General features: G+C 35.5%; 2 protein-coding genes across 3 annotated transcripts; one reads left to right on the top strand and one right to left on the bottom strand.

Moving 5' to 3' along the window:
• Positions 1-8,308: 8,308 nt before the first annotated feature.
• Positions 8,309-11,923, top strand: LOC105803095 (protein trichome birefringence-like 11). Of its 2 annotated transcripts, XM_052624456.1 has the most exons (5): positions 8,309-9,409; positions 10,114-10,252; positions 10,358-10,503; positions 10,779-10,937; positions 11,439-11,923. In XM_052624456.1, the coding sequence occupies exons 1-5, from the start codon at positions 8,934-8,936 to the stop codon at positions 11,770-11,772; spliced, it is 1,254 nt and encodes a 417-aa protein (XP_052480416.1). In that variant the 5' UTR covers positions 8,309-8,933; the 3' UTR covers positions 11,773-11,923. The 2 variants fall into 2 exon arrangements, with proteins under 2 accessions (XP_052480416.1, XP_012490546.1); XM_012635092.2 differs by having other exon boundaries at positions 8,320-9,409; positions 10,114-10,503.
• Positions 11,924-12,263: 340 nt separating this feature from the next.
• Positions 12,264-12,938, bottom strand: LOC105803097 (antifungal protein ginkbilobin-like protein). The gene has a single exon (XM_012635093.2). It carries the CDS (start codon positions 12,852-12,854, stop codon positions 12,453-12,455), a length of 402 nt encoding a protein of 133 aa, XP_012490547.2. The 5' UTR covers positions 12,855-12,938; the 3' UTR covers positions 12,264-12,452.
• Between the last annotated feature and the right edge of the window lie 1,826 nt (positions 12,939-14,764).

Below are 14,764 nucleotides of genomic sequence, written 5' to 3'. Positions count from 1 at the left end.
TTATGAACTTCTCTTTGATTGGATGGCAATTGTTTACCCCAACGACTAGATACCTCAAATGCCTCCCATGCATAAACATCTCGCACCATGAAGAGAGCTTCGTTGCTATGCCATTAAGGACAATTGTTGACCAAACAGACTCGAGCCTGAAGCCCGCCCGTGACAGTCCGAGCTTGGAATGATTCAAGTTCGAGAAAGCCCAAGCTCGCAACAGATCCAAGCTTGAGAAAATTCAAGATCGAAAAAGCCCAGGCCCGAGAAAGCTCGTGTTCGACAAAATCTAAGCCTAATAAAACCCGAGCCTAGAACAGGTCCGAGCCCGAGATAGATCTGACCCGAGCTTGAGATCAATGTGACCCAAAGCCTGAAAATGCCCGATTTTATAACTAGACAGCCATAACAGACCTTAATAATTAATATAATTTTATATTATTACTTAAAATAAAAACATAAATAAAATATAAAGAAATGACCAATCTTTTTTAAAATGTATTTATAAGCATTGCATATTTATATTAAAAATTTATTAATAAGAAAATTAATTAATAGTAATTCTTTATGTTATATTATAAAGTGAAATAATTTTTAAAAATATTAATTTAATATAAAATATTTTTAATGCTATAATTATTTTTATATAAAATAAATATATAAAATTAATAATTACTAAAATCTATAAAATTAAACTTTACTGATAATATAATAATGTATTATAATAAATTAGTATTGTTAATACAGAAAATAAATAATATATAACTATTACTAAAAATATTAATGACCATTTTACCATTAAAGGCTCAATTCCAACTTTATTTACGGAAATGGGCCAATTTTTTTATTATTTACCAAAAAGGGGCCAATTTTAGCAAAATGCGTCTACGTAGGAGCATTTTTGGGGGAAATTTCAACAAAACGTGTCCCTAGGAGAGCTATTTTGCCATGTCAGCACAAAATGCGCCGACGTGGACGCGCTTTGCTAACGTGGCAAAATTGCTCCCTAGATATGCGTTTTAGCCTGTGTTTTTCTAGGATTAGGGCTTTTTGCATGTTTAGTCTCTAGGGTTTTTTGGTTTAGGGTTTTAGGGTCTTGTTAAAATAATTTAGGATTTTTTATAGGTTTACGGTTTAGGGTTTTTTTAAAAAAATTAATTAAGTTAGATTTTGGTGGTTTTAAATAAATTAAATTAGGATTTAGGGTTTAAAAAAAACTAATTAAATTATGGTTTAGTTTTTTTAAATAATTTTGTGTTTAGGGTTTAAGGAAAATTTGACAATATAAAAACTTTTATTTTTTTTCTACAGTAGTTTTTGAAAAAATAATTTTGAGAAGACGGTTCTAAAAGATAATGTAAAAAACGCTTCAAGCAGGATGCACTGTTAGCAAAATTACTAAAAAATAGCTCCCATGTGGATGCTCTTTTTCTACAGTAGTTTCTAAAAAAAATAATTTTGAGAAGACGATTCGGAACAAATAGTGTAAAAAAACGCTTCAAGCAGGATGCACTGTCAGCAAAATTACTGAAAAAAGCTGCCACGTGGACGCTCTTTTTCTACAGTAGTTCCTGAAAAAATAATTTTGAGAATACGATTCTGAACAAATAGTGTTAAAAACTCTTCAAGCAAGATGCACTGTCAGCAAAATTACTGAAAAAAGTTACATAAGTTACAGCAAGAAAAATTGAGGCTAACTAGAATAAAAATTGAAGATGAGTGAACGTATTAGTGTTGTTATTTACTATGATGGTGAGGTCCGTGACACCGAGAACGGCATTTTTTATCAGAGAATGCAGCACGATTGGTTTTTAACCATAACATAGATTTGACCGAACTTCGTAAAAAAATTAAGCGTAAAATATTCGGAACGATGCCAGTGAGAGTTTCCTTTATTAAGTATCAATTTTTTGCTTTGGTTGATCCTATGACATATGACTCATTTGATATCAAAGGTGGTCGTAGCTTGAAGGCGATGGTACAGACTCATCTCGCTAGTGGATCACCCTATCTTGAGTTATATGTACAATTTTCATCTCCAAATGAAGTATTTGCGACTTTAACATCTACTACTATTCAAGAGGAATACACGACCCCTGCCCTACACTCTATTAGTGGGACGCAGAACACAGAAGTGCCCGTGTTTGGTAGCAGTATGAAATACACAACCCCTGCATGAGACTCGATTAGTGGATGGGATATGCACCTCAGTCGGTCGAGGTTCGATACTGAAATACGTACTGGAAATGACATCAACTTCTAGTGGTTGGCAATCCGCATCTGACTGGGGACGTTATGAAACGTCCACAAGAACGGATGATGTACTTCCTACGACGTCCACCTGCGAGGGGACCTCGTACTTTGCAGATAATGGTGGGTTAGATAATGAGTCCGATGTGGATCCACCTTGAAAGCTCTGCCCCGATGGTGCAGAAGTTGCATTATTTTTTGAACCGAAGCCTGTTCTAATCGAACTTGAAGATGTTGAAGGGGGTTCAGATGAAGAAGAAGATTTTTGATTCAGGGCGGACTCGCCTCCAGCAACATGCATAATATCGATCTATTAGCAAATGATGCGTTAGAGTTTCCAAATCTACCGCACAAAAGGTGGTGTATTGAAACAATGCAGAATCATGAACGGGGTTAACTACAATGTGGTTAAATCCAAATCCGAGAAGTTCGAGGCCAAGTGTGCTGTACAAGACAGTACATGTTCATAGAAAATCATGGCTTCGGTTAAGAAAAAGACAAACTTGTGAGAGATGAAAAAGTACAAAGGTCCACATACATGAGTTGCTGGTACAGTATCACTGGTGTTTAGGGTTTTTGAATAATACTGATATTACGTAATGTTGCATTATTTAACGTGCTTCGTTGACAAGTGTTTCACAAGATCATCCCAAGATGGATTCAGATATGTTAGCTAGTTTAATACTACCGACGGTAAATGTGGATCCCAGAACTTCAGTGCCGGTCTTAATTGCCAATATTTGTAGCCAATTAAGGTACACGCATTCTTACTGCAAGGCTTGGATAACTAAGTAGAAGGCATTGGAAAATATACATAGTGGGTGAGACGCTTCATATAATGAGGTATGACAGTGGTGTCAGGTGCTGGAGAGGTACGTCTCAGGTTGCATAACAGACCTTGAAATGACACCTGCGTACTACAACGATTGATTGCTCCGTGGATGCCAAGTGTTCAAGCGTCTGTTCTGGAGTTTTAAGCAATGCCGAGACACATTTATGTACAGCAAGCCATTGGTACAAATTGACAGTACCTTTATGTATGTAGATATACCCATCGGCTATTGCTAGCTGTGGCACAGGATGGCGGTGGGAGAATCCTTCCAATTGCGTTTACAATAACACCGGGGGAGTTAGGTGATGACTGTGAATTCTTTTCTTTCTAGGTTAAAAAGGCATGTCTGCCACTAACCTGATATCTACGTTATATTGGATCGGGGCACTAGAATACTAGCCGCAATTGAGCAACAGGGAAGCCTATGGGATCGTACACAACATGGGTATTATCTAAGGCACGTTGCGTCCAACTACTACGGGAAATATCGGTCTACCACTAAATGACGACAAGTGACCAATATGGGTATTTAATCACTATTAATATAATTTCGTCTGTAATATTCAATTTATTCTAAATGGAAGAGTGGTATATGATTTTCGCTATCAACTTATATTGGTAGGGTACGAAATCAATAAGGACCGTTTTCATAAGATGTTGGCGATTTTGCGTTCAGTTAACGAACAAGGCGTAGACTACCTCTATAATATACCTTTCGAACAGTGGACACAAGCAAATGATGGCGGCCTACGACATGGTCATATGTCCTCAAACCTGGCTCAATGCATAAATTATGTTCTAAAAAGAACGTGTCATTTGCTGATAACCTCAGTTGTGCGAGAGACAAATTTTCGTTTAGCGACACTATTTCCAAAGCGAGCAGCGAGTTATAAAGGCCAAATGCAGGGAGGCAATGTATGGTGCCAGAAGGTATTGCAAGAAGTTGACAAGGCGAAGACGCGGGCCAACACCATGCACACAGTGTGTCACGATCGCGACAACCTATGGTTTCGTGTGACAGAGTTTGATAGACCGAACCAAGGTATTACAGGCGAGCAATATCATTTACACCTGAGAAATAGGACTTGCGATTGTGGGACGTTTGATGTACTTCGTTATCCATGCGCTCATGCAATTGCAGCTTGTCAGAATCTCCGTCTATATCGCTTACACATATACAATGTGTGGAGACAAGTATTGCCACTGGTCCTAGATGAACGTAAGTGGTCGTCTGTATTGCTTGCTCCATTTAAGTTGTTATTAGATAGAGAATTTCATCGCAAACCAAAATGTCAACCTTACTCGAGTAGGATATGTAACAATATGGATATCTGAGAAAGAACGAACCAACAGAAGTTGTGCGGATGGTGTAGGAACCCAGGTTATACAATTCGATTATGTCCAAATTAAAATAGTTGATAGTTGTTGTAATAAAATTATGATGCATTATTTCTATTTTATTAAAAATATAAAAATATTAAAAATATTACCTTATTCAAAAGAACTTCTATTTTATTGAAAATATAAAAATAAATTACTATTAAAATATTAAAAACAACTTTTATTTTATAAATTGAAACAATATAAAAATAGTTTGTACAAATATATTAAAAATATAAAAAATAAATTACTATCAAAATATTAAAAATAAATTTTATTTTATTAAATGAAACAATATAAAAAAATTGTACAAATATATTAAAAAAATCAATGTTGGTGCCGGTTGGAATCAGTGCCACATAGGGGTTGTCGATGGTTACGCGTTGGATTCCTCATTGTTTAGCTTTCAGCGGGGGTTGTGGTTGCTCCGGCAGGGGTTTTGGTTGTGGGTATTGGGAAGATGACCCATCTTGATAGAATAAAGAATGCAGAGGTGTTTGCATCACCCATGGGCGGAGGTGTTTGAATCCCATAAGGCGATAGAGATTGGTAATGAGAAAAGTTCACTGACGGTGCCTCATGTGACCCTCCTGCGATAGCGGCCTATATATCATTGGTTGAGTCAGAGTCATTAGAAAATGATATGCACCGAGCCATGCATTCTGACTTGGCATAGGACTGAGAAAAGGAAACATATAAGGTTAGGATACATATAAGGGCTAGAATACTCACCTGACATAATCTGAAGAGGCTGTGATGTGGGTGTAGTCGGTTAAGGCGTTGAGCCCGATGATTGTGTGGGCGTTGTTGATGGGCCCGTGTTGTTATCCCTTCTCCTTGGATTTAAAGGTCCCTGTCGTTCCTTTTCGACATGAATTTGCCGACGCCTCTGCTCTTCTGATAGTAAATATGGCTTACCATGGATCCTAAACCATAGCATGTAATCCGGCGCGTACGCTAACTCTGGAACAATGATTGGTTCCCAATTAGGTATATGATCAAATTAATTTTCCCATATTTCGATATATTTCGATCAGAATATCGACCAATTTGTATTCGATTATCGTAAGTCAATTTTGTGCTCATCATTGAGCTCCTCTAGTGCCATAGGAATCGGTTGTCGAAATCTAAATTGTCGTAACACTCTATCCGTCTGGTGCATCTCCACGGTAACATAGTTGACCAATGGGACCTTCACATGAAAATGTTCAGATTTTGAAAGAATTCATCTGAAATTACCGCCTGAATTTTCAGATCCTCGTATAATGTCCATTGAAACTACAAGAACATGATAAAAATATTAGTTATATACATAATACTAAATACTAAATATGAAATTACTATTTTATTTATATATATTATTTAATACTTACTTGCTCTTCAGACTGTTGGTATAATAGAAGCCGTATATCTTCAAGGGCAGTAAGTATTCCAATATAACTCACCGAATGGTTCCACCTAATTAAATATTTTTTTAGCATACAATTATATTTTAAATCTATGTAATAATTGTAAAATCTAATATAGATTTTACCTCGTTATGAGTGAGAATATATATGGGTGGTCCACTCGAGGACGTAAAAATAGAAAGCGAAACTGAGCCCATGATTGTATTAGTGATAGGCAACCTCTGTTTTTGGCTTTAGTTGGTGGCGTCGCCCCGTACATCTCCTGGTACAATGTTGCCAACACGACAGACCCCCAACTAAATTCGCCAGTTGCTCTAAAATCAACAAGTTTTAGCAACCACTTCAGATGTACGAGGTTTCGTGACAAGTCCGGCATTAGATAACCTCCAATCATCTCAAGATTGTATGCCCGGGCATATCGTATTCTTTCTACTTCAGTCGAATCATTCACCTGTTTCGAGAATGTGTCTCATAACCAGCTCATCTTGATCTGACATTCGTAAATATTATCTGGAATCGCACCCAAAAGATCGTAACATACGGCTCCCCAATTAGTAGATTGAGTGGACCCGGTGAGTGCGGACCCATCCACCGGCAATCCCAATTGTAACTGCACGTCCTTCAAAGTGATGGTACACTTTCCGTATGGAAGATGGAATGTGTGCGTCTCTGGTTTTCACCTCTCTATCAACGCATTGATGAGTTTTGGGTTCAACTTGCACCTCGGCCAATAGTGGCCACGTGCCAAAAACCCGCTTCCCGCGAGTATTTCTCTATAAACGGTGATAGAGGACTAGACATATTACAAATATAACATTGTAACACCCGATCTACAGACTGTTATAAAAAATTATAAAATGAAAATTAATTAAAATTACATAAATGAAAAAAACTAAATAATATTGAAAAATTAAAATTAACCCTTACCATTTTCATTTGTTCGACGGAGATATGTTTATGATCGAGACGAATTAATTCCCCGGTCATTGCTAACACGATCAAATATTTTTGAAATTATAAAAAGAAATACTAATTCAGAAAAAATTAAAGAGAGCTTTGAGAAATTTAGAGAGAAATTTGAGAGAAAATTGAAGAAATAATGTGTGAAAAAATAGGAAGGGGTTTTATAGGTTTTTTTTTACCGTTGGACCCCCCAATGGTCAAAAAATCAAATAGCCATTGGGAAAAAAAACACGGGGTAAAACGCGTCCTTAGGGGAGCGATTTTGCCACGTCAGCAAAGCGCATCCACGTAGGTGCGTTTTGTGCTGGCATGGCAAAATCGCTCCCCCATGGACGCTTTTTGCTGAAATTTCCTCTAAAAACGCTCTTACGTGGACAGATTTTACTAAAATCGACCATTTCCGGTAAATAATGAAAAGATTGGCCTATTTCCGTAAATAAATTTGGAAATGGGCCTTTAATGGTAAAATGGTCAATATTAATATATAACTATTATTATAACATAATTTATAGTAAAAGATATAGCATTGCATGATTTTATAATGTTTAATCATCGATGCATATATATAAACTATAAATATATGATATGATATGATATGATATAACATTATATAATATAATATGAGGAGTAAGTTTCAAATGTACGAAAAGTATAAGAGCTTAGAGCTTGTTTCAACCGGTATAATAAAAATAAAAATAATATATAATGTACTACTTCTATATATAACTAGTATTATAATAAAAATATAGTATTACATGATATTATAATGTTTAATAATTGATGCATATATATAAACTATTAATATATTATACACTGTATGATATAGCATTATATAATTTTATAAGGTAAATTTGAATTGTGTTACTATTGTATAAAAGCAAAATAATTATAAGATGTGGTATGATAGTTACTTATTTTATCCTTTAATTAAAAGGTTTGAGGAGAAACCCATGAGAATGAAGTATATTTTATGAACAATCGTTAGCTTTTTAGATAAGATTGTGACGAAGAGATTAACCATTTTATCCTTTTAAACCTACATCTTTAGGGTTCTTTGCAAAACATACCATGTGAATTGCACCATTGTTATAAAAATATCTAGTATATTTTATTAGCTTTTTCTAGAAAGTATAAATAACTACACATTTTAACCGTTTTTGAACAAAAATATTCCACCGGATATAATAAATTATAAATTTCTTTTTGTGTATTTTACCTTTATTTAATGAAAAAAATGATTCCGTGTTCATAAACTTGCACAAAGGGATACAAAAGGAATATGAAAAACAAGTTTCCGCCATTAATGCAAAGTACATAATCAGTGAAAATAGCTTGAAAGGGAAGGAGATTAAAAAGAAGGAACATTATGGACTCTAGAAATGCATTATTGAATTATACTGAAACAATTTAGTCATGAAAGAACTCCAACAAAACCTAGATTCCTTAAAAAGTTTAGGACCATTTATTTTTCTTTTTAAGGACAATTTCCTTTTTTTTTGGTTCATTGGTTTAAGGTCCATTTCATTTTTCATGTTTATTTATTTTTAGATAAGCAATTAATGGCCTTATCAACAAATAAGCTGACCCAGATTTGTTTATGTTTTCCTCAAAGAAGAAAAAAGAAAGTTGAATGCTGTTGAAATAATTGCACTTTTTGAAGCTCCTTCCTGCCATCAATGGCAGGGCGATGCTATTGTCGGGGGGTCTATATTTTCGTTTTGCTACGTTCTATATCCACCACGCAAGAACAACGGTCCACACAAGTCCTGAACCGCACGAATGACCGCTTGAGCCCACTCCAACTCTAACCGTTGCCTGCCATTTTCACTACTATCTACCTCCACTCTCCCACACCCCCTCTCTCTCTCTCTCTCTCTTTCTCACTCTGGTTTAGTGTTCTTCTAAGTCAACTTAATTTTTAATCATTCTGCTTTCTTTGGCTAAGACAGCTGCACGCTAAAAGCATTTGTTTTTTGGAGTCGTGGTAATTTGGGATTGCTATATTATTTTTAAGCATTCTTTTCTGTAAATTTTTGGGAACACAGCTCGTTAATTGGTGTTAGTTTTCCTTTTGCTTTTCTCTTTCCCCGTAACTCCATAAGAGGAAGATGACAAAGAACACAACTTCACAAGACTTGAGCAAAACGACCACCCACTTAGATTTCTCCAAGAAATCCAAGAATTTTAGCCCCCTCGAGCCTTTTCTGGGTGTTCTTGGCTTCACTTTAGTCACTTGTCTCTTCATTGGGGCATTCTTTTACTTGGATTACCGGGCTGTCCTCCACCCTGGGTTCTCTTTGTTTGGACGTAGTGGCACTACCACTCCATCATCATTACCATCAGAAGCAAAAGCAGCAATAGCTAAAGCACCAGCAAAAGGGAATGGACGGCTGGGATTCCTAAATGGAGGTGGAGTTACATGTGACATTTATGATGGGAAATGGGTGTGGGACGATAACTACCCACTTTACCAAAGCCAAGATTGCCCTTTCGCAGATAGCGGTTTCCGGTGTCTAGAAAATGGTCGGCCTGATAGTTACTACACCAAGTGGCGTTGGCAACCTCATGATTGCGATTTGCCAAGGTCCCTTTTCCTTTCTCTTTTGCCGACTCTTTATTTTTAGTAACTAGTGCCATCTCTGTTCTGCTTGCTGGAAAGAGCAATGGAAGCAAACTGTGTTGAACTCTATGTTTGTCTGTTTGGTTAGAAGAAGGTTGGAATTTTGGCATGTCTATGGAAGATGATTCACTTGTTATTTCTTATTTATCTACCCATAATGTTCATGTTTTTTTGTTCTTGATTAGTGTCTTTGTTTTTATCTTTGCGATTAAATTCGAATTTTATTGTAGTTTGTGGACAGTTTGTTGATCTGTTGGTAAGTTCTCCCCATTACAAAGAATTTCTGATTTTCATGGCTGACAATTTCTTTTTTCTCCCTTGAATTAGCCTAAAAATCCTTCATTGAAGCGTCAAATTTGTATTCTCTGAGAAGCTGCATTATAAGTTTATATCTTCTTCCTTTTCTTCACTTAGTTAATTCTACGGAGGCATTATTCATAATTTTTTTTTTTACATTTTGATTAATGGTCTTATCTGTTTGTTAAATAAAGCTGAAAATTCCCTCTTGTATGCGCTAACATCATTTTTACACCTTGGTTTTAACATGGTTCTATTGCCAAAACGAGCATGCCTCTTTTTATGATGTTCCCAACTGTTAACTATGTTATTTAGAAATTCTGTTTCATTGAAAAGGTATATTGAACATGACTTTATCTTCTTGATGACAGATTTAATGCAACAATGATGCTGGAAAAGTTGCGGAACCGGCGCCTTGCATTTATTGGTGACTCCATTGGAAGGAACCAATGGGAATCTATGCTTTGCTTGCTTGCTACTGCTATTCCCAACAAGGATTCAATTTATGAGGTGAATGGGAACCCGATTACTAAACACAAAGGGTTCTTGGTTTTTAGGTTTGAAGATTATAACTGCACGGTTGAATACTACAGATCTCCATATCTAGTGGTGCAGGGCAGTCCTCCGAAGGGGTCTCCAAAAGATGTTAGGATGACTCTCAAACTGGATCACGTGACCTGGACTCATCGTCAGTGGAAAGATGCAGATGTGCTAGTTTTTAACAGTGGCCATTGGTGGAGTTATGCGAAGACAATAAAACAGTAAATATCATCAACCTGATATATGATATATGTTATATATATTGTGTGGTCTTGTTTTTGTGTGTGTATGTTGAATTATACGAACTTAGTTTTTGAGGTGCTATGCCTGTAAATGGAAAATGTAGAGAATGTACTTAAAGTTATCCATCCTTTGTTGCAATAGAAATGACTGTGAGATAACAGATTACAGTTTGTTTGATGCTAGTTTAACAAAGCTGCTGTTGGTTCTCGTTATAATCACATTGTCTAATCTTCGGATTTATGTAATGTGGCAGTGGTTGTTATTTCCAAGAAGGGATGGAGGTGAAGATGAAGATGGACCTTACAAATGCATTCCAAAAATCCATCGAAACTTTAGTTGACTTTGTTGCCAGTCAAGTAGATACTAAGAAGACACAAGTTATGCTTCGCACCTATGCTCCTGTTCATTTCAGGTATGCCCCCTTTCTTTTCTCTTTAACCATCAATGCTTCATTTCTGATTCCTGTTCCTTTTTTTCTTTTCACGATCTTCACACTTTCTGCTATTGGCATTAAGATTGTTACATTACAGGATGCTACATTAAATATTTATTTGCTTGTATGTGCAAGTAATAGAACTAAAAAGGTTAGTTCATGGCTGTGATGAAATGCCTTTGGCCGAGTTTAAATGTGAAAGTTTTCAATTGTTTGCATATTAGAGCAGCATTGAACTTAAGAGGGTTGTAGATATGACTCGCTTTCTGATATAAGTATTTCCGGTAAGCTGAATGCTAATGAGCATGAATTTGTTTGGCATTTATAGTTTTGATATTGTTATGCAGTCTATACTTATATGAATCAGTTTTTCAACATTGGCTATTAATCTATTTTCAGTTTCCCTTTTGGATCAAAATGTATATATGATACGAAGATATGAATATGATTTAATCACCATTATTGTGGATGGATGAACAGAGGTGGCACCTGGAATACTGGTGGACACTGCCATCAATTAAAGCTACCTGACTTTGGTCCATTGCCGAATAACACTGGGAAACTTGTTGACATAGTCTCTGGTGTATTGTCAAAACACCCACAAGGATTTCAAGTGATAAAGCTGATGAACGTAACTCCCATGACATATCAAAGGCAGGACGGGCATACATCGTTGTATCATTTTGGCCCAGGAAACGGGCCAGGTCCTATGAACCGTCAAGATTGTAGCCACTGGTGTTTGCCTGGTGTGCCTGACACATGGAATGAGCTTGTTTATGCCCTTTTTCTCCAGCGGGAATACTCACGCTCATAAAGCTCCCAGGTTTCATTATGATGGGTATAATGTTTTCTGATAGTTGATCATATACGACAAATGGTTCATATTCCTCACCGATGTAGAGAGTTGAAACTTGGAAATCTTGTTCATTTGATCAATGAAATTATAACAAATTCTTTACTCCTCACTTCTAGTTTCGTCCATGTTCTAGCTAAGAGAGATTTCAATGAGGTCTCTACATCTTTTTCCTACGTTTTTTTTTCTTTGCCTACCATAAATTGCAGAATTGTTTTCTTGAAACTAGATTATGTCGGTAAAAAATTGCTGATAATTTGCTGGAGCCTGGAAAATGGCAATGAAACTTCTTTCTTGGTTAAACTGCATGGACTAAACAGAACCATGTCTTTTTTCCTTTGAATTTTGACAGATAAGCATGTTAAACTCTGCTATATACCCATCAAGGATCCTAAAAGGGAATGTTAATGAAAAGCCTTTATGGAAATTCTGTTGTCTGGAAGAACCCAGAATTAGATAAGAAAGTGAACCGCTGAATATAACATGAATCAATGATTACACCAAAATAGATAAGGTTTCAGCGTTGCAAGCACCTCTTGCTTTTTTTGAGGTACAAAATAAACATTATTAGAGATAAAAAAAGATGTCCATTAACACCAGTGGAGTGGAGTGGAGTGGAGTGAGTGGGAAAGGTGTTTAATTCAGTCATCAAATGGGTATTGCTCATACCTAATGGTACAATCATGGAGCACCGAGCGAGACCCTATTCGACTTTGACAAGTTGCAAGCATGACGGTTTTAGCAGCACCCAAACAAGTAGCACAATCGGAGGTGGTGAGGTTTTGGTTACAAGCCGCGTGACCGTAGGCAAAAGCATTAGGGTATGGGGAGATGTTGAAGTAATCGTAACCTTTGCGCTCAGGCGTGAGGGTCTCTAAGTCTTGGAGGACAAAGGCCAAACTAGTGGCGAAAGGATCGCCCTCGGAATAGCTACCAGAGTTGCAAAGAACACTTGTGATGCTTGTATCTGGAACACTTATGACATTACTGCATAACAAAAGCAAGCCGATCATGGCTGCTGCCTGTTTTGGAAGATAACCCATCTCAATCTCTTTTGCTTCTTCAACTGTTTCTGATAAACACAACGAAGAATCCTATGATTTTAAATGGTCTTTTTTTTTTCTTATTGGTTTCTCCATCACCATCAATAAATGGAGATTTATTAGAGTTTTTGTCCTTGTGCTTTTGTATTATTTTGTGATTTAACATAGATAACTATAGCAAGGCATATTAAGCATCATTTATGCGATAGCTAAAGAGAATTGTTCATTTACCCCTAAGGGAGAATATATATATTTTTGGTTCTCTGCAAATCCAAAATTATTGCGAAAAATAAGACAATTTAATAAAAAGGTTGATTTGTTTTTACTGTATTTGAATCTAAAAAGAGTTTCGGTTTGCTGGACAAAACAGCTTATAATAGGCTCAAACAAGATGATAATCCTACTTTCTGAAGCCTTGCACATCTCTCTTCTATTACAAGTCTATGGATTAAAAATTGATGATCATAGATTTAAAATTTTCAAAAATTGAACCACTTTGTGATATTCATAGTAATAAACTTAACTGTGTGAGATGGATTTGAGTCGATCTTGACTTTTAACCAAGCGACCTCCTCTATTATCCTCATACCTCAAATTGCACCGAATGTGGGCTCGAGCAACACAAACTAAACATAGAACAATATAATTACTTTAAGTAGAAAAGTAATTCCTTCCAATAGAAATCAACAAATATCATCATTCTCATAAAATAGAATTTATTCTTATTATGAGGTACAAGAATGTTGGTTGAACAATCGGTGTAAAATAATATTATTTAAACATAAAACACTCTCATAATCTAACTATAAGAGGGGCTGAAACGCTCTCTTAATTTCTCCTAAGTTGTCTCCTCACAAATGTTATGTGAGACTACTTTAGAATTTAATACAACTCAATATTTGTTGCCTTTTCTCAAAATAAATATTATTTATTCAACTAATTTAATTAATTAAATTAACTAAATTAATTTCTTAATTAAATAATTTTCTCAATCTAATTCTAATTCCGTTAAAGTCATGACAACTTTATCATAAAAGAATCTATGAGAAAATATATTTAATTTTTATTAATTTATTCTACAAATTCATAATGACTAATTAATTTAATTCCATCCTCAAACTTCAATTATTTAATTCAAAAATCTTAGTTAGTAAGAAAACACATTCATTTGTGAATGCAACACATTTATCTTACTTCATCATTTTCATTTATTTCTACTAATACAAGTTGTCTTTTCATATTAGATCCAACAACATAATACCGCTTAGCATTAGTTAAACCCTAGATAACGAGTGAATTAATATTTGTTTTCATTTTGCTTTATCTGCAAAAATTGTTGAGGACAATATGCAAGAAATATTAATGTAACCAATGGATATTTTATTAAACCAATTTGTTGAAAAAATACAAGTGTACAAAAACAAATACAAGTTGCACCGACTTCCAATAACAACAGCAACCCACAAGCTTACGGCAACCTGTAAAGTTTTTGATCATTAATAATCCACTCCAGCAAATCTAGTGTGTCGGAGGAAACTAGTGAGAAATGCAGATTCAATATAATGGTCTTTACCCACACGCTGTGACCGTAGCAAAGTTGACAATATTCTTTAAAAGTCTAAAACAAAGCTAATCTGTTTAGTATGTTTCTTTGAAAATTATAAAAGTTTCATTCAAATAATTTGTATAATAGGTAGCTATATGATCAAAACTATTTGTCTACACTGGTTATATTGCGAATTTCGCCCAGTTTCCCTTTTATCTTGTCCATGAGTTGCCAACTTGTTAAAGGAAACAGACAAAAATGAAACCAGAACTTATAATAGAATAACCAGGCCTAGGAGGACAAAGCTTCAACCCTCCATTGTATATTTGCTTGAACTAAAGTTTTCCGAGTCACTAATCAATTA

This window comes from Gossypium raimondii, chromosome 11, assembly GCF_025698545.1.
Source record: "Gossypium raimondii isolate GPD5lz chromosome 11, ASM2569854v1, whole genome shotgun sequence".
In the NCBI taxonomy this organism is placed as follows: domain Eukaryota; kingdom Viridiplantae; phylum Streptophyta; class Magnoliopsida; order Malvales; family Malvaceae; genus Gossypium; species Gossypium raimondii.
Note: the sequence above shows the minus strand (reverse complement) of the source record. Positions and strands in the feature narration are given on the sequence as shown.

What these genes read in the sequence shown, in the direction of transcription:
- LOC105803097 (XM_012635093.2), bottom strand. Translation starts at nt 12,854, where the DNA reads ATGGGTTATCTTCCAAAACAGGCAGCAGCCATGATCGGCTTGCTTTTG.
- LOC105803095 (XM_012635092.2), top strand. Translation starts at nt 8,934, where the DNA reads ATGACAAAGAACACAACTTCACAAGACTTGAGCAAAACGACCACCCAC. An exon ending in CATGATTGCGATTTGCCAAG is followed by an intron (nt 9,410 to 10,113) that starts GTCCCTTTTCCT and finishes TCTTGATGACAG; the next exon opens with ATTTAATGCAACAATGATGC. An exon ending in TATGCTCCTGTTCATTTCAG is followed by an intron (nt 10,938 to 11,438) that starts GTATGCCCCCTT and finishes ATGGATGAACAG; the next exon opens with AGGTGGCACCTGGAATACTG.